Source organism: Dasypus novemcinctus, chromosome 3 (assembly GCF_030445035.2).
Source record: "Dasypus novemcinctus isolate mDasNov1 chromosome 3, mDasNov1.1.hap2, whole genome shotgun sequence".
Lineage (NCBI taxonomy): Eukaryota > Metazoa > Chordata > Mammalia > Cingulata > Dasypodidae > Dasypus > Dasypus novemcinctus.
In genome coordinates this window covers 30278689-30298977 of record NC_080675.1, presented here as the reverse complement: position 1 = coordinate 30298977, position 20289 = coordinate 30278689, and the positions used below count along the sequence as shown (strand labels likewise).

General features: G+C 43.8%; 1 protein-coding gene across 31 annotated transcripts in view; it reads left to right on the top strand.

Moving 5' to 3' along the window:
* Positions 1–20289, top strand: part of NRXN3 (neurexin 3) — a 1657938-nt gene that overhangs the window by 103605 nt on the left and 1534044 nt on the right. For all 31 annotated transcript variants that reach the window (XR_011648289.1, XR_011648295.1, XR_011648286.1 and 28 more), the window contains one exon: positions 4569–4586. Coding sequence is in view for 19 of the 31 variants with exons in the window: in XM_058292898.2 (XP_058148881.1) it covers positions 4569–4586 (18 nt within the window). In the remaining 12 variants the exon portion in view is untranslated. The remainder of the gene's footprint in view (positions 1–4568; positions 4587–20289) is intronic.

Below are 20289 nucleotides of genomic sequence, written 5' to 3'. Positions count from 1 at the left end.
ACAGCCTGGGGTCCTGTGTGGGAGAGCAGCTCGGGGCCCCAAGACTGGCCAGAGGAAATATGTGTGCTTGTGCATTTGGAAAAAAAACCCAAAACAAGTGGGGTCAAATTGCAGCAGAAAAGGCAGTTGACAGCCAGATGAGATTGACCCAGGGAACATGGCATCCTCACCTGCGCCAGCCCTCCCTCTGCCCCACCCACTGCTGTTTTATTTTCTCACACTGCTGGCCTGTAGTTTTCCAGAGCGCCACTGCATTTAAATCTATATTCTATTTTCTCCCCTAGAAAATAGGTCAGACCCAAGGCAGAGTTCACCAGGTGGGGTCCCTGAAGGTTTGCCTGGGACTCGCCTCCAGGATGCTGGCTGTGCAGTCCCCCCACCCCCTGAAGCTCATCCAAGGGTGTGGGGGTGTTTGAGGCAGAGAATGGGGAGAAATCCTGGCCCTCTGCCTGATGAGACCTTGTCCAAATGCGGGGGGGTGGGAGGAGTCCCTGGCGCAGCGGTGCACCAGGGCAGATGGGGGGCTTAGGCTTCCTCTTTCCCCGTTGTAGTTACAAGAACCTCATCTCCCCAAACGTCAGGAAATTGTTTCCTTAGAACTTTAACAAAACAGAACAAAACAACAAAACAAGCTGAAGTTACTCTGTAAGGCACAATTAGTATCCGTGGGATACTGGGTCCGAGTGGCAATGGCCTCGTTGGCTTCTTTCCTGGTTAAGAAGCTGCAGAGCGTGGGTGAAGGTGTTGGCGAGTTTCAGCTCTTTATTGCTTCGCTTCCCCCGGTTTGAGCTCGGCAGCCCTATGGGGGGTAGCTGCCGATTGGGCCCGAATTAGTTTCCATTTGATTCTTTTTTTTCTTTTTCAAGGGTATTTCTTGAGCACCTGCTGTCCGCCAAGGTCTGTGCACGAGTGGTCAGACCTAGGCGGATGGGAGCGGGAGGGCGCAAGGCTAGCGAGCCTGTGCCAGCAGTGGAGGCCACTGAGGCCAGGGCGGCCACCTAGAGCTGTTGCATTTGTTCTGAACAGTCTCTGTCCTCACCTTCTTCACAGACTAACTCAAATATTATTTCCTCAAAAAGGCCGTTTTCAACTTCTCTCTCAAACACAGGGTCCTCCTCTGCTTCTCCACCTGCTTTTCCTTCTTCATAGCACTCACCACTGTTTGACATTATATGATACGGCCATGCTTTTGTTGTTTCTCTCTCCTGTTACAACACAAGCTTCATGAGAGCAGGGATGTGGCCTGCTTCTATCACTGCTTGCATCACCAGTCTTTAAAGCAGGCTCTGGCTTATAATAGTAGCTCAGGAAATAGGTATTGAGCAGTGAATAGGTGATCTCGATTGATACAGCTCCCTGAGATGGGTACTTTTAGTATCTCCATTTACAGAGGAGAAAATTAAGGCTCAGAGATGTTAAAGCACTTGCTTATGGACAGAGGGGCAAGGGATGACATCACCCCCTTATTCCACCAGGAAACACTTCTGTGTTGGCCTCATTTTCAGTTGGGCCATCTCTACATGGCAACAAAGATGGAACCATTGCTTTAGAAAAAAGGGAATGCCCCAGTTTTGATAATTTAGCAACATTCCCTGGGAAAACTCATTGACTCAGCTTGGGTCACATGCCTGTCCCCCGCTGGTTGCGTCCAGGAGACAGACTATTTTGATGACCCAACCTGAGTCACATGCCTATCTTTGGGACTGAGGTGGTGATCAATTCTACCCAGTCACATGGCTTGAGAGTGAGGAGGGGGTCAACTGGGACATAGTTACAAAGACAAGTGGGACAGGAGGGTGAACTGTGCAGCAAATTAACACTGTCAAGGCTCTGCTCCCCAACCCCATCCACCTGCCTTTGCCATTTCATTTGTGTTGGTCCTAATAGAGTCTAGAGACTCAGATCACCCACTGCTCTTGAGGCAGGGGCCATGCCATCCTGTGTCTCTGTTCCTAAAACCAGGCTTAAAGCTCAGAGCTGCCTCCAGGTTGGTGTCACAACCAGGAACTGAGTTTGGACCCAGATCCCCAGTTAAAGGGGATTGTCCATGGTGGCCTTGTACCCTCTTTGGCAAGAGCAGATGCTATATTTTTATGTGCAGGACTGGCCCTGGGCCAAATTAAGGCTTGCAGAGGGAAAACAAAAGGAATAAGAATGGATTTTGTTTTGATCTCTATTCCTGCTCGCCCAGCAAAGGATTCTGGGTGAGAATCCTTTGACTCCCCTCTTTCCCCACTTCACATTGTAGAGAGGGGGGCAGAAAGCTAGAACAGGGGCTTCATTCATAAGTAGAAGATCTGAACCAAAATCACCAAACAAAATACTATTTAATTCCTGCAGTCTCTTGGTGCTCCTGTGACCATCTGGTCAATGTGTTTTGGTACTTCCTTTTGTGGTAATTCAGAATGATAACAATCACAGCAGCTAGCATTTATGCAGTGTATACCTTGTTCTGTTTTAAGTGCTTTACAAGCATTTAATCTCATTTAATTCTCATAACAACCCCACGAGGGAGTCTTTGTTTTTATCCCTACTTTATAGCTGAGGAAAATGACTTTTAGAGATTCAATGACTGGCCAAAAGCTGCAGAGAAGGCTGGGATTTGAACTCAGGCCTGTTTGTCTCCAAAGTTTAAGTTTGAAACGGCAGTGCCAAAATGAGCTACTAATTGGTGTTGAAAGATCTTTGGGGTTCCAAGGTGTCCAGTTTCCCTTGTGTCTTGATACCCCCAAGGAGTGCATTTCTACAAACAATGGTGTTGCTGCTGGTGCCACAGAACTCCGCCACGTGGAAATAGTTTGATATCCTGCTTAATTAGGGGGTGCTTTAACGACCACTATTCCAGGCAATCCATCAGTCACAGTTAATGGTCCTGCTTAGTTATTTATGCAGCATGTTTTCTCTTCCCACCTCTTCTATCTCGCCTCTTTCCTTCCTCCCTCCTGCCACTCCATCCCTAAATCTAACTCTACAGAAAACCAGAAAGGGGGTGTGGCTGAGGGCTGACTCAGAGCTCTCTAGAAGTCTTTTAGGGCAGATACAGCTTCTGAGGAATACAGGGAAAGGGCTGGAGAAGTACACAGCTGTTGCTATGGGTATGCCCCTCCTGGAGGCAGGGGCTCAGCCCAGTCAGTTGGGGCCTGGCTTTGCCTGGGGTAGGAGCCCTAATATCTGGCTGAGCTTAACAAATCTAACTGTGGGTGTTTTCATTATTGACCTGGAGAACTTTGCTCACATTGTTCAGACAGCAAATTAGAAGCACAGAGAATAAACCATGACCCATTCACGGGGAACTAGGAGACTCCCATTCAGCTTCCCCATGGCTTTAGCGTAATCACTTTAGACTGCAAGCTGAATTCAGGTCCACATGCCCTTGAAAGCCTGGGTTTCAATGGAATGAACAACCAACTGGGTGGGATTCAAGAGATCTGGGGTCTTTAAACTCTGCCTTAACTAGCTGTGTGGCCTTGGGGAAGTCTCTCAACCTCTTTCATCCTCCATCTTATACACGCAAGAATTAAACTAGATAATGTCTATGGTTACCCTAGATCCATCATTCCATGATCCTAATGTCCAGGATTTCCAGAGGCAGCCCATTGTTCCTTCTCCTCTGCTCTAGCGCATTCTCTGGAGCACTGGCAAGTGGGGGCTAGGAGTTTAAACAGTGCCTTGCACTGCTCTTGGTTAAGTTCCCCAGGTACAACTTGATTTCACATTTGACGGTGGTCGAGGAAATTGTGCTGTTCATGGAGATGATGAAAGTGAACAGTTCTTCATTTTTTGAAAGTTCATTGGCTTAATTCAAATGTCAGCCTTCCCAGGGTTGGGTGTTTATTTAGAGTTGTCAAAAGTGATTTCAAATGGCAATTCCTTTCATTAATGATGAGGTGAACAGCAAGGAGAAAAATTAAAGGGGGAGCCAGAATTTCAATTTGAATTATCTACTCACACAATCTCATGCACACACACACTGCTGTCTGTGATGAATGGTTGCTGGGAACACTGGGGAGGGAGGAAATGATAAATGTTTTGTGATCTTGTGTCCTTCACTCCTATGTGGTGAATAACGCTGCACTTGCTCTTCCTTCTTCTACCTCTTCTTTTTGTTCTTCAAGGGAGTGGTTTATTATTATTTTTTCTCTGCTGGGAAATCTTGCTTGACTTCATGTCCAGTGTTTGGTACCTGGAGGGAAGGAAGATTTGTTTTGGTGTCAGTGTGCAGAAGTCAACCAGAATATTTTAACCAATATTCTTGCAGGTTTCCGGTCTGCTTGGCTCTTGGGAGCCCTATCTGATTCCAGGATGATGTCTTTCCGGACAGATGTGAAACTCACCCCTCTTGCTACATGCACAGTGAAAAGGGAGCTTAGCCCTTCGGCTTGCATGGGTGGTTTTTGGGTGAAGGTAGAGCTAAGTGCTCAGAAGCTGAGCACTTTTGGGGTCTTGCATGAAGTTAGTAGTCATGCAAGGGCATATTGTATTGTGTGTGTCTGTGTGCTGCTAATACTCTTCTTCCTTTTTCTCCTTCTCTCCTCTCCCTTTCCCTACCCTTGAAAATGCTGCCACAGATGTCAGTCAAGGTCCAGGTGAGTCTTTGTGTTTGCACAGCTGTTGTGGGAATGTCCTTTCTGCATGGTTTGAATGACTCTGAATGAGACCTTTTACTACAGACTGTATATAGGACATAATCTAAATATATTTTCATTGATTTATGTTTGTAAGAAGAAATGCTTGAGTTGATGGATTCATATTGGTTATGAAGAACCATTTGAAACCAAAGGTACATGGTTCCCAAACTTGAAAAAAGCAATTTTAATTAATGTTTCTGGGTGAATCAAGGAAAATGGGAAATGAGCATTTTAAAAAAATATTTTTTCATGATGTTCTCAAGATATATAATCTCCAACTTAAGCATTTTTGCCTTGCTTTCTATAAATATGCTTATCTTCTGTAGCTTCATGTGGTTGAAAATTGAAGCTATGACAAACAGCATGAAAAATATGATGTGGGTGAAGAAAGGTTTCTTTCTCTTTATTCTAAGGAATGTCATATCTTTTCAACAATGAAATTAGCAATATTTTCCCCCTGGTTATGTAAATAATACATGCTCACTGTAAAAAAAGGGGGGGGGGGAGGGGAAGGAAAGAAAGAGAAGAAAAGAAAGGGAAGAGGAACAGTTTTCTTTAATGGACAAATGGAAGAACTATCTTTATGGTAATTATGCATTTCTCTCTTTAAATTAAACGCATACTCATCCAGAGTCCTCTTTTTAGACATTTTATGTATACACACACTCAAATGAGATGACCCAACAGTTTCTACCTAAGAAGAGTCAGATGATCCTCTGGACTAAGTTTAAAGACCATTCTAAACAGGCTAGAATTTTAAGTTAAGAAGAATGATTAACTCTACCAAATAGGAAGAGTATATCTTCTTAGTTACTTTCACATACATTTGCTTATTTAGTCCTTTTAACATTTAATCTGTATAACATCAATACGAAATAGGTATTGTTATAACCATTTTAGTATGAAGGAAATATAGGGCCCAAAAGGTTAAGCAGTCTGCCTGAGGTCATAGAGCGAGTCATTGGTAGCACTGGAATTTGAATTTAGGACTTTTTGAATCAAAAGCTCATATATATTCCATTGGAACGTGCTGGGGTCCTGTGACTGACAATTTTCAATGATTTAAGACCCTGTATTTCCTAATGAGATTATTGTTTGTTTATTTATTTTGCTAAGAAGTAATGTGGCATTTTCTTTATTAGTAGCCTTCTTTCTAACTGGATTTCTCCATTATTGTTTTTGAATATCTGAAATAATCAACAAATCAGTTGAGGAGCCTTCTGTCATGGTTCTATATGGGATATTGCACAACATAAGAGAATAATACAGTTGTTCCTAGCTAACCTAGCTAAATAAGGGGTTTGTCTTTTCTCTGTTTTTTTTTTTCCTGTACCCTACCATGAAAATCATTGGCATTTGATCCAAAGCACAGCACAGTGTTTCATAGCACTGTTAAATACTTTCCTTCTATTTAATAAAATTTGAGTTCAGTCATTCACTCAACAAATATTTGTCAAGAATCTACTATGCACCAGGCACTGTTCTAGGCACTGGGTATAAAACAGTGAATAAAAGAGAACACATTCACCCTTAACCTCATAGACCTTTTATTCTTGTGGGGGGAGACAGACAAACTAACAAAGTATCTCTCTCTATATATATATAATATATATGCACATATGTATACATATATACTCACATATTATATACACATATATCTATTATAATTCTCTCCATATAAATACAAAGTATCAGGTGGTAGGTGATAAGTGCTATGGAGAAAATTAAGACAGGGTAAAGAAGATGTAGATTAAAGACAGGATGTTTGGGGAGTTACTCATTCATAGAGGGTTTTCTGGAAGACCTCTCCGATAAGTTGATATTTGCTTGGATCCCTGAAAGAGGTGAGGGCGTAAGCCCAACGCCCCAAGTTTGTATATCCAAGTGCCTCTTGCCTTACCCCGCCTCCTCTGGTTCACTGAAGAGATTTGTCCTGGGGTCACCAATAGAGTTGTACACATTGAGTCTCGCCTAGAGGCACCCGGGTGAAAACAAGAGTTGGGGCTGAAATCAAGCCTCCCTTCCTCATGCCAAGCCTGTGCCCATGGGGCAGCGGCTGTCCACTGGGACACCTTTTTCTAATTCTCATGCAGATGCCCTGTTGGCTGCAGCCATGGATGAAACGTCACAGTGGAGTGAGTTGCCGTGAGTCCACAGGCTGCACTCCATCTCTCTCAAAGGGTGGAGGTCTGCGGGTGGCCTTCCTCAGATAACAATAATGAACTTGCCTGACACAACCCCATCCCAATTTCACCTCTGTTATTTTATTTTCATAACGCCCCTCGGAGGGATGTAGCATGAACCCCGTATTACCGCTGAGGAAGGGGAGGCCTGGCGGGTGGGGGGTTAAGTGACGTGTCAGGTCTTCCAGAATCCCAGGCTACAGACTCCAAATTTTGCACTTTTTGTTTTGCCCTTGAGGTTTCAAGGCCTGATGCCAGTCCCAGCACCCCACCAAACGCTTGGTTTTTTGTGGTTCCTGAGCCTGAAGCACATCACTAGTTGAGGCCCTTTCTCGTGGCACTGGGTGGGGCTGGAGGCAGCCCCGGGGTGCGGCCCTGGCTAGGTGGGCCGGCAGCCTCCCGCCTCTCTGAGCCCTTGGCCAGGCAATCTGGAACCAGTTGCGGGTGCCTCTGAAACTAGAAGCCTTTAGTGGTTCTCTGATTTTTTTTTTTCTTTCTCCCCTCAGGAAGACAAATTGGGGATTTTATGAGCTAATGTAACTATTTACCCAGGGTCTGCTGGAAGACTGTAAAGGGATGATTGATTAATTGATTAATTTTACATGTGGAGATTGGTTAGAAGAAACCCTCCTGTAAAAGGCAGTCGATGAGGCCTGGGAGGCAATGCCTTAGCAAAGACCACGCAGACATGCTGGAGACACAGAGAGGGTCCTGGACACTCAGGTGAGAAGGGGCAGGTGGGTTTCATTTGATGTCCACGTGGGGAAACCCACAGCCCCTTCTCCCAGGCATTGGGAAGGAGGTTCAGAATAATGAAAGTAGCAATAAGCATTTATGGTGTGCTGACTGTGGCTCAGCTCTGGAGCCTTCCGTGCATCCTCTCATTTAATTCTTCACATCAACCCCTCCAGATGGGTATGATGATCCTCCTTAAAGACGAAGGAAAGGAATTCAGGAACTTGCCCAGAGTCTCTAGCTGGTAGTGGTAGGCCCTGGACCTAATCTCAGCTCTACCTGACTCCAAAACCTGTGCTCCTTTTCTTCTAGCCATTTCCAAGGCAGGGCCATGGGCAGGGCTGTGTCTAAAGGTGCATTCCCAGCTCCACCCATGATGCATGACACAGAGGAGGTCCTCAAAAAATAATTAGTTGAACCAAAAGTGTGGCCGCAAGCAGCAGGGGCAGCGTAAGTCTGTAGGGTCCCCAGATCTGTTGGGGCTCAAAGGATATCTCATCCAAGGGAGGCAAATCTCTTTTCAGATGAGGAAACTGAGGCACAGAGAGGAGAAGGGACATCTCCAGGGCCAAGTAACCCCTTTGAGGCCCGGAGGGGACTCCTGTCACACGCTTCTGCTGTACTCCTGGCCTGTTGGGATTTGTCGTTTGTCTCCCTGGGCTGTTTGTGGGACAGGGTGGGCAGTCCCAGCGTGGAGTTCCCTAATCTGTTGTTAGCCCTTCGCCTGTTCTGGAGTCTATCAGGAGGAGAGGAAGTCATTTGGGGTGAGGAGACTGGACTGGAGGAAGGGGCTGGGAGGCAGGGAATAGCGCTGGGGCCTGGGGCTGTGAGACCCCTTCTCCCTGCCCCCCAGGCCTCCCGGTTCAGTCAGGAGGGGCTGTTCATGGTGCTCCAGTGGCAGCCTCTCTCCTCAAAAGGGATAATTTCTCCGGCTCTGCTTGCTGATTAGAGCTGGAATTTAAATGAATAACTGTGACCTTGTGGAAGTGCCCTAGTTATTCAGAGGCCCGATGAGGAAATAGGCCTCGCGCTGCGGTCCAGCCGAGCCCGCGGTCCGGGGAGGAGGGGCTCCTGTCTCCCAGGCCCCTGAGGAGGCCTGGGGCTGCCGTTGCCGCAGCGCCCGCCCCTCTTGATCTCTGCCCCATGTTGCTGCTCCCTTTCAGTTGAAGTCATCTCGAGGCTGTCCTTGGGGGTGGGGGCATGAGGGGTAGGGGAAATTACTTGTCCTTGTCCTGCCCTGTCCCCAGGGAGTAGCTCAGCTGGCCTGAGGAACACTGTTTTGAACCCCAAGTCAGAAGGCGGCGTCTGAAGAGGCTGGCTTGTGTTTATGGTTACAGAGGCAGCGCCCTGGAACCTTGTGCTCACAGGGTGACCCCCAGAGCAGAATCCCCTGGGTGCTTGTGAGAAAAGCAGAATCTCCCACCTTACCCTAGACCTACAGAATCAGAACTTGCATTTCATCAAGAGCCCTAAGTGTATGCACGTTAAAGTTTAGTCGCCCCTCCCCTTGGTTCAACAGGGCTGTCCACCGAGGACGCTGCCACTCACCCTTCCTAAGCAACTCTTCAGGGTGCTTCCTCGTAAACGTGTAAGAGAGACGTTGAGATTACGGAAGGGAAAAGGATTGAACGGTCATTGACCACTTGGTCTGTGCCAGTCTAACTGTTCCAGCTCTTTCCATATATAAAAGTTTATATACTGAGAGGCAGGATAGGGCAGGGGTCAGCTAAAGTACAGTCAGGGGACAAATCCAGCTCACCACCTGGTTTTATAGCCTTGAGCAAAGAACAGCTTTTACAATCAAAAGAAGGCTCCTATTTTGCAAAAATGATATGAAGTTCAGATTTCACTGTTTGTAAATAAAGTTTTATCCAAACACAGCCATGCTTGTTTGTTTACTTTGCACCACAAGGGCAGAATTAAGTAGTTGTGACAGAGACCATCTGACCACAAAGCCCAAAATATTTTACTATCTGGCTCTTTTCAGAAAAAGTTTGTCGACCCCTGGGTTGGAGCATGGGCTCTGGAGCCAGATGCCTGGGTTGAGCTGGAGGATTTGCTCAAGGGCCTTTCTTTCTTCATCTGTAAAATGGGGGTAATAAGAGACCCTACCTCATAAGGCAGGCTCATACCTGCAAAGTCTACGGACAGTGCCTGGCACATAGTAAGCAGTGCATAAATTCCTATTATTGGTTATCTTGTTTGAGCCTTTCAACGTATTTTATAGATGAAAAAAACATAGGTTTACAAAGACTTGAGAGGAAAAAAAGTCCTTTGCCTGCATCCTGGTCTCTGGACTGTTCAGAGGTGGAGCTGTGGGACCCGCTAAACACACCTGCTGTTCTTGCCCTAAGTTCTCTCCCATCGCTCCTGATCCTTCTGTTTTTAGTCAAGAGGTCTCTCAAACTCAGATCGTGGTCACCTCATTGTGGCTTTCCAGCTGGGTTTCGGAATCGCAGGGAGAGAGGGAAAAGGGGATCGATATTTATAGAGGACCCACTGTGTGCCAGCACCTACCACCTCACAGATGGGGAAACTCAGGTCCAAGACGTTGCATCCTTTGCCCAGGTTGCAGGCTGGTATGGTAGATACTGAATTTAAACGCAGGTCTGGGATTCCTGTTCTGTGGTTCTGCTTCCTTCTGGCTTTGCCACCTTCGTGGGGTGGGGTGGGGTGGCCTTGGGCAAATCCTGAAAGTTCTAGGGTTTTCAGGGGTTTTTCCTTTAATGTGAAGGGTTTAAATCAGATGATCTTTCAGGTTTCCTTTGTGCTGAGGTTCTAGATTAGGCCATCTGAGTGGCTCCTTGGGGAATAGCAATCGAGCAATGCCTTCTCCATTGTGAGGCCTACAGCCCCTAACTGCAGGAATACCTGGAATATATATTTTTTTCCTTGCCTATTCTTTCAAAGAACAGCCCCACTTGCTTTTCTCCCTTATTACCTTATAAGGAAAATTATCTGATACTTTTTGAACTCTTACTTTGAGCAAAGCCCTAAAATGCATGCATTATTCAATTCTTTTGGCAGCCCCAGAAGGTGGATTTTGTTATTAGACCCATTTCACCCATGAAAAAATTGAGGCTCAGGGAATATAAGTAACTTACCCAGCTAGAAAGTGGAGAAGAGGGTGCAAGCCCTCGAGCGGCTGGCCCTGGAGCCATGCTCTTGACCACTATGCTTACATGGTGCCTCAAAGGGAATTCCACCAGAATATTGAGGTTGTTTGTCCAGCTCAGCATTATATCCTCTAGGCCTAGTTCAGTGCCAGATACATTGCAGGCACAGAATGAATACTTGCTGAGTGAATGAATAGGTTTCAGGCTCAGGGCAGTTTTCCCCATACTCCTCAGAAGGAAAGTCAGCCTTTCACTGTGGTTCACCCAAGAAGGAAGCTAATTGAAACCATCTTTAGTCAGTGCCCATCTTGTGTACATCTCTGGGCTGGGCTCAGTGGGGGTGCTGGCTGCGGGGAAATCCACCACCGCTGTGGTAATTGGATTGGAAGGGGGCCCTCAGCTGGGCTAACAGTGCTCAGCTTCCAGCCAATTGCCCGGCTGGGGCTTGGGAAGACCCCCTTGGCTCCCGTATCTGTTCTTGATGAGTAAATGTGAGTAAGGAACTACTTCCCAGCCTGCCTTCAGATTTGACTACCCCAAGGAAGCAGATCACTGGTTCTTGGTGCCTTTTCTTAGAGCCTTTTAAAATCCCCTCCTTATTGTCTTGGAAGTAAATTTTCATCCCTGGAGTGTTGGTTATGGTCACAGTTTATTTCTCAGTTCCACAGGGCAAGGTCGGAGTTGGGGCTGGAAAAATCGTTAGAGATACAGTTAGAGTTTCAAATAGGTGAGTGGAGTCCTGCCTGCCCTGCGGACATTTGGACATGTGTGTGGACATTTATGGAGTCTCCAGTGATGAGGGGGCATCAGTGACATTTAATAGGAAAGGGTAATGAATGTTAGGTGTCCTATAATGTGTGGGAGAGCCTCATTCAGAGATTTGTCCTGCTCAATGCCATCGGTGAAACTACCCTAGACCTTTAACAGGAGGGTAAACTGAGGCCATAGAACTTCCTGTAACTCAGCTAAGGTCACACAGCTTGTTTATAGCAGACATGGGGAGCTGCTTTCCAGTCTGTTGACCAGACTAGGAAGATCTTGTAAAATAGTTAAAAATAGGTAAAGCCTGGGCTCAAACAGACAGTTTGCTGGGCTAGACCTGCAGAAGAGTAGGGAGGGTAGAATTCAGCTGAGGGTCAATTCAGGGGGACCTTTATGAGGCAACTAAGGTGACTGTAACCACATAGGAGGACTCTGAGGACACACTGGGTGTGTGGTCTGCTAGTGTTGCCCCTTATTGGAGAAATGGAGTTGGCAAGAGATGGGGGATGGGCTGGAGAAGGGGTCAAGATATACCAATGTTCTAAATAGTGACAGCAGTAACTGCAAGCTTTTTGAGCTCTTACTATGTGCCATGAACTGTGCCAAGTGTTTTTCATATTGGTTGTACATAACTGTCACAGTGATCCTGAGAAGATGTTTCACAGATGAGGAAAGAGGCACAGAAAATATTGGAACTGGGATTTGAATCCAGGTTTTAAAAATGTATTTAGAGCAGTGGTTCTCAAACTCTAGTGCACATCAAAATCACCTAAAGAACGAATGAATGAGGTCCAGGTTCATTAAAGGAAGATAGTTCTCCCAGATGATTCTGATACCGACCAAACTTTAAGAACCACTGACTTAACAGAGAGTAAACTGAAAGGTAAAGGGGCTAGAAAGCTTTGCTCTTAAGCACTATATTATACCCCCCACATATAAGGGATATAGGAGGTAAGGGTGAGGGCTACGGGGAGGGGTAAAGGGATGGGATGAACCATTCCCCTGTGAGCTCCAATGGTACTTAGGTCATGGGACTAGCAGAGCCATCATTGTAATACATTACAGGCAGCTGTGTATCTATTTTCTACACATCCCCTTCATTGACTGCTTGCCCAATTGTACACTCTTGAAGGGCAGGGAGTGTCTTACTCTTCTTTGAGAGCAGAGACTTACCCATGCCTGTATCTCCACTGCTTGCCAAAAAAACTTGTTAGAATCAGCATTTCAGGGATGAAAGGGACCCAAAAAGTTTTCAAGACTCCTTGCGCACCTAATTTTTGAATCTCTTCTATAAGAGTTTATTTATACTTGGCTTGAACCCCTTCAGTGATAAGCAACTCTTTGTTTCTTGAGCCATTTTATTCCATTCTAACAGTAGTGAATGTTAGAGAGCTCTTTCTTATTCTGAGTTGCTATAGCTTTCACCCACCTATATTGCTTCCATCCCTTGGAGACATGTAGAACAGATCTAATTACGTTCCCCTTGTTCAAAGACAGGGCTTTTATCTTTAAGGATTTTTTTTTCTAAAGGCTAAAGCATCTCCAGTTTATTTGGGCATTCTTGTACAAGAGTTTTAAGTTCTTTCATCCAGGTCATTGTTCTCTGAACAAATGACCCCCCCCCCCCCCCCGCATCCTTTTCAAAGAAGGATACCCAGAACCACATACAATATTCTGAGCTTGTCCCAACCATTACATTATAGAGTGATCTCATTGGTCTTTTTTTCTGGACTCTCTACCTCTATTAATGGTAGTACCAAACACTTTAGCTTTTTTTTTTTATGACTATATAGTAGTAACTTAAATTGAACTTAAAGTCTTTTTTTTTTTTTTAAACTTAAAGTCTACCATTTTTGGTGTGCATTGCTGCTAAGCCATTTCCCTCCCCTTTCTGGACTTGTGTAATTGGTTTATTTGACTCAGGTTTGGGACCATTCTTTGATTTTGTTAAAACATTTGTTAAATGTTTAACATAGTTCTTTCATCTAGTACATCCCTTCCAGCTTCATGTCATTCACAAATGAAGAGCTATTTTAGAGAAGTTCATGACAGTTGAAGAGCAAGGACTTCCTCTCCTTTGGGAAGAGTCTTTGCTAAAAGCCATAATTGCTGATCCTTTAACCCTTAGAATGACAAGCATGACTGCCTTCATCTCTTTGCCTTCCATGGTATTCATGCATGAGGAAGGCACACCACTCATTACCTCTAAAAAGGTGGAATAAATTGGGAATGGGCTACAGACATTCTTTTTCTCTCTATGGTTATGCCACACAGAAGCTGTTAGAGATTCATGGGCATGAATGGAAGAAACACTTTCAGTTCAGTCAGGTAACATGCTGTAAGAGAAAAGTTGGTCTAGAGGCAAACAGTGAGTGGGTCAGTAGAGTTATATCATAAAGTGGTGAGGATGAAACATGGTGGCATCATTGAAGGGCAAGCCCAGTGGCTGGAACTTGGGCAGCATCTACCTTGGCTACCTTGGAGAATTAACAATGACCTCCTGTTTCTTCTGTCTCCAGATGATTATCATCATCAGGCAGCTGTTTAATTCATCCCCAGTATTGTGTGGAAAAGCCAAAATCATATACATAAATTTGCTCAGTTGATTTTGAGTGTCATCTCATAATGTTGTTAGGTGATCAGATGAAGTTTTATATAGTTCCTACCACTATGGCTATGGATGGACTTCTCAAGGTATTAGGTTGAAGTATTTGAAATTGCCATTTTTGTATGTTAAAAATAGTCAAATATCAGCAGTTTCATATAGTTCAACCCAATATATTGCTTGGCTTCTTTGGAGGCCATCTTGGTTCATAGAAGCATGGTCTTAGAGTTGGAAGGGATTTTTAACAGTCATCTCTTAAAATCACTCCAAAGCAAGACTCTTCTGTGGTATTTCTGGCAAATGAACTTTCCCCTATTGTTCTACCCTTTGTCATGCAGAATTTGCTTGCTCCTTTATCTTGCGTATGACAACTTTTAAAATGCTCAAAGGCGATAGCTTGTATCAAACGAGAGAGCTATGTAAATACTTCGAATTGAACAGAGCAGTTCCTTCAGTTTTCCTCATGTGACATGCTTTTGGGGCCCCTCACCATACTAGTTCTTCTTTGGTTACACCCCATCTGGAAAATAGCCCTCCTAATATATGGCAAAATCTTCTGTACCAGAACCCTAGCCTCTGTATAGTCGGTTCTGAGAAAAGATGGGGCTGTTGACTTTATTATTTATTTATCTATTTAAATGTATGTATGTATGTATGTATTTAGGGATCCAAGTTGTGTTTAAGTGCCAGAATTTACATTTGTCTCTTAAAATTAAATTTCACTTTTGTCTGTCCATATTCTTTGGACTCTGATGCTGATATCTAATACATTAGTTATTCCTCTCAGTTTCTGGTCTATATGGCATGTACATATGCTATCAATGTCCTCAGCCAGGCCATTGACCAAAATATTGAACAGGCCCAAGCTCTGTTGTAAAACCTAGCAAAGCCCTTGAAAGAACTGGAAACTAAAGTCTACAATGAAGGTCAGGGACTTGCTGGGGAAGGGCTGGCTTGAGACACAATTGTGGAAGTAGGTAGAAGTCTTCTTCAGACCCTTAGCATTCTTCTCCCCAGCCCAACCCCTGTCCCTGGGTCCTCCTTCATGTCCTTGGTGGCAAACGTTTTTTTATCTGGAACTGTAGGTCTCTTTCTTTCTTCCTCCATACAAGTTTACTTGTGTGACACACTTGTCTTTGAGGAAAGATTTTTAGCTTGCCTGTATTGTTGATTTCATACATATGACAGTGTGTCTCATATTCAGATTTGCATTTAAAGGGAAAAACTCAAGCAATGGTTCAAGAATGGAAGAATTCCACCTTTTTGTAGCATCTGGTGATGGAATCTGAGAGTGGAACAATAGCCTTTACAGAACACTTCCCAGCACCCCTTAAATCATGCTAGGCCACGGTCATCTTGGGAGTTGAATGAGTGTCCAGGTACCATTTTCTACTTCTGATTTCTCTGCGATATGTCTGCACCCTTCTCCACCAGCACTGAATTAGACAGGGTGGCTAGTGTCATGGTTACCATCACAGGCGGGAGAGCCCAAATGCTGGCTTACAATCCTTGCTTGGCCCTTACACAATAATGTGACTTTGGCTCTCGGCCTTGGTTCCTCACCTAAAATGAAAATGATAGAAATGGCTTTCTCTTAGACTTGTATTTAATGAGATGACAGGTAGAAATCAGGAAGAACAGTGCTTTATCTCTGGTAAACAGTCAGTACATATTAGATATTATGAGTTTCTTTTTTTACCAAGTTAACTGCTTAAAATACTAAGGTGTGGAATTCTCCTTTCCCCTTCTCCTTCCCAAATACCTGGTTGCCCTATGCAGACACCTGTGTCTTCTCTATTCATCGGGTGCCACCCCCTCCCACCTTCACTATCTCCTTAATGCTTCCAGAAATATCAGACGAATGTTTCCATTACCTTCTGATTTTATGTAATTACTCTTTAAAAAGTCCTTGTGGCTTGATAAGAATTCAATGTTGGCACTTGGCACTTGCAGCGATAGTGACATTTAATATCTCTACCTAAGTATGGAAAAAGAAATGATATATATGGATTTTTCATTGAGCTAAAGGTACCCTGAAAGTGAATGAAATGAAAGACTTGGAAGAAATAACTTGGTTTATTATTTTTTTCTGATTTTTTCCCCCCACGAATGACTACCTTTCTCCCCTGAACTCCTTTCCCCACTTACCCAGGCAGGATGGGTGGATTGAACATCTAAGGTGGTGGGATATTATAGGTTTGAGAGAGAGACAGTATTAGCTTAAATGATGGAGGACTTTAACTTCAGACTGATTTCCTGAACATTGCATCTTCCTCTTGCCCGTTTAAAGTAAATGGTGTCTATTCTCTGTATTAGTCATTCTCAAGACAGACTTCATGATGGCCATTGCCATTTACAAATGACTTTGCTTTCCTAGGCTTTTTCTGTTTGCCCTGAGCTGCAAAAGCAGTCATCTCCGTGGGGATTCTTCCAAGGGCTGAGGGCGACTTGTACACTTTGCATGTGATTTGCATATGGTTTGCAGTCTGTTCTAAGGCGATTTCACTTTGCATGTCTTATCTGCTGGCTATCTCGTTCTCCAGTTGTTCCTGTATGGGCCCTGAGAACCTGTGCACCACAGGTAGGCAGTCACAAGAAGGGTGGAACATGGTACTAGAAAGAGGGGAAGGGTTGAAGGCATCAGGTGTCTCGGGGGGAACCAGTGTGGTCCCTGGATTCAGCTGAGGTTGCACTAGTCAGGGTGTCACATCTAGACAGGAGACACTTCAGAGGCTCATTTTTTTGTAATTATTTTTTTAAAAGATGTAGTTTCATTAGAATTCATTGCTGGCAATTCTCAATTTCCTGCCTGTCAAAAGGTCATCAAAGCCTGTTTCCTATCCCCCCTTAGATGACCTATTACAGAGCTGACTTTAAGTCATAACTAAGGGCCTGTTCAAATCCAGAGCTCGTGGTGAGGTGGTTTTGGATAGGGTGGACCCCTTGCTTCCTCAAGCTCCCTATCCCAGCCCATGCCTTGTCTTTTGGCAGCCATGCAACATCAGGTGCAGAATAAATGCCATCCTCCAAACCCAGCCTGGGTGCTGGTCCTGGGGCTGGCAGTGTGGCCCAGGAGGCTACTGCTGATGTGCATTTTGACACCCTGTTTCTGAGGTTGACAAGAAGGCATTGTCCGGCCCGGAGGTTCTCATGGTCCATCTTCGATTTTGTTGCTGACCTCATCAACCCCACACAACACGTGCCCAGCATAGATTCCTTTTCCCTCCTTACCAGTTATATCCCTTTCAGTAAAATCTTTTTGAACATTATTTTCTGTAATTTATATGGGAAAACCAGATAGTTCCTTTTCCTTTTTTGAATGCAAAATTTTATTTTGCTTTAAGAAAATGAACCTCCAGAATATCTCTATATCCCCCCCAATCCTCCTTGGTTAAGACCCTTTTCCTTCCTTCCAGGGTCCATTCATTCACACTTCACCTCTCTTTCAAGAAGGGAAGGTGACAGACTCATATCTTCAGCCTGACTCTCAGAGCTTAGTCCCCCATTTCTAAATGCACACAGGACATTTTTGCTTGAGTGAGTCCTCTGTTGCTTCAACTCATCCTGTGTAAAACAGAACTCATTATCCCCCTCACTTAAAATCCATCTCCCCAACTCATGCCACCTTTCTGACGGTGCTTCCTCCAATTTCCCATTTACCCCACTCATCTCATCTGTCACCAAAGCCTGTTGAGTCCTCTTCCCCTTTTCTTCCTCTGCCACAGTATTAATTTAGCCTTTGCCTATGACTGATCTTTCTGCCTGTCTTTCTTTCCCTCAAATCCATCGTATCCACACCATTGCCAGATCAATCTTCCTCAACATCATTTTCCCTGGGTCATTCTCCTGCCCATGAACCTTCAATGTCTCCCATTAGCTGCTAGGTCAGGTCCATTTTCCTTAGCCTTGAATCTCATGACCTCCGTACTCTGGCTCCATGCTCTGAATCTTAAGGATCATCTTTCACGTCTTCCTTAAATGGACCATTTATATTTATTCATTCATTTCATCACATAGGATGTATTACTTGCCTACCATGTGCCTGGTAGTATCTTAGGTGCTTCCAAAAGTTGAATAGGAAAGATCTTGCAAATGTACTTTGTGGTCTTGGGAAATGTTGGTGCTTCCTGAATACTCTCATCCATCCATGTAAATCTTATGCCATCACCGTTTCTGTTGTGCTATTATCTGAATTCATCATTTGACCCTTAGTAATTTCCCATTCATTCATTCAATCAGCAAACCCTTACTGAGCACCTACTATCTACCAGGCACCATGTTAGATGTCACCTGACACATTGGTAGATTTTTATAGCAAACCTTTATGTAGTTCTTACTGTGTGCTGGCATGGTGTTAAGGGCTTTACATATATTAATTCATTTAATCCCCAAAACCACTTATCAAGTAGGCATTATTATTATCTGGATTTTACAGATGGGGAAACCAAGGCACAGAACTCTTTAGCAGTTTCTCTAGGGTCACACACTAGAAAGTAGCAAAATGGGATTCAACCCTTGGCAATCTAGCTCTGAAGTCCTTGATCTTAATCACATACATATCAGATATATCATAGGTATGTTTGTGTAAATATAAACACATGCAATTTCCCAGGCAAACTCTAAATTCCTGGAGCTCAGGGACCACATATTGTACTTGCTTGCATCACCCCCTTCCCTAGCGAGGTTTTGCACATAGTAGGTAATTAGATTGGTTGATTTTTGGTTTTTCCATTCACTGCTGGGGGACCTGAAGTTTTCAGCAGCAGGTCAGAGTGTTGTGAGATAGGGAGGAGAAATAGAATTTCAGAATAGATCTCGAATCTCTGGATTTTTACTTTCTAGTTTTTAACTTTGCAAGCTATGAGGATAGGATTGTACAAGAAAAATACTGATGTAAAAGTTCTTGGAAGTGGAATAAAATTCACTTCTCAAAAAGCAAAGAAAACTCTAACAATATTATGGTTATGCAGTTTTGCGCCCCACCCCCCCTTTGTTCCCACTGCACTTATTCATGTCCATTTTGCTTCATTTCCTGCAAAATTGATGTTTTGACTTCAGGATCCCAGAAATTCATTCTTTGGCCTAATACCTATTTAAAGTTTTTATAAGTTGAAGAATATGACCACTTTATTTGAGTGGCAATATGATATGGTAAGGACATATGTAGCTTAATAAAACCTGATAAGTACATATTTGAATTTTAAAAACACAGGTGGCGGATTATTTGCATTTTAAAAGGATTCTTCTCTTTACAAAAGGATTCACTGCAGGGTTCCATTAAATATCCAATTCCTCTTAGCACATTTATCTTACAATTTAATTTACCAAAATTTGATTTATATTCCATTCTAAAGGGGTAGCTCTCAACTTCTAGTGAGCATGCGAATCACTTGGGCAAGCTGTTTAAAATGCAGATCTTGCCCTGACTCCTCCCCAAGATTCTAATTCATGAGATTTGCAGGTGGATTCAGGAACTTATTTTTAACAAGCATCCCCAGGTGATTGACATAAGTGATCAACGAAATACCCTTTGGGATACAGTGCTTTAAAGGAACACACAGAACACATGAAGTGGGGCCCAAGTGTACCAAATAGCTATTTGGGTCAAATAAAGGTTCTCCTACCTCTTTCCTATTCCCTCCCTATTCCAGGTACCAAACATCTTTAATCTTAGGTGTGAAATGGTTGTCCTTTCATCTTAAACTCTCTATTTCCACTCTTAGGTATGTCCTTGGATCTTCTTTATTCCATTTTGTAAAGCTGTCGACACTTCTGTGAATGGTTGCTTACCGAATGTGAGCACTGATTCTATTCCAGTTTCCCATTCCACACAACCTACCTGCCTGCCCCAGAATTCTTCCTCTTAATGTTTTAGATTGGGAAGCTGAAGACTATGGCTTGGTTGAGAAATCTCAGGCATTTTAGGAATAGTTATTTCTGTGGAGGTTTCTCTTAGCCAAAGCCCTGTGTTCTTTCTCTTCCTACTAATTCTTCCAAAAAAAAAAAAGAGGAAAAAGGAAAAAGAGACCAAAAATTACTATATTTTTGAACAAAACAAATCATAAGAATGCCTTTCTTTGACCTGATTTCATTGCTTCCTAACTATTAATCCTAGTCCTGGAGAAATTGAATGCCAGAAATGTGCAGTTGAAGTATGATTACAGTTTAATTAAATTTATTTTAAAAATAGACCTGTGACATTTATGGTACATGTATCTATACATTTAATATATTATTGGTCTTTTAAAAGTCGGTTGCTT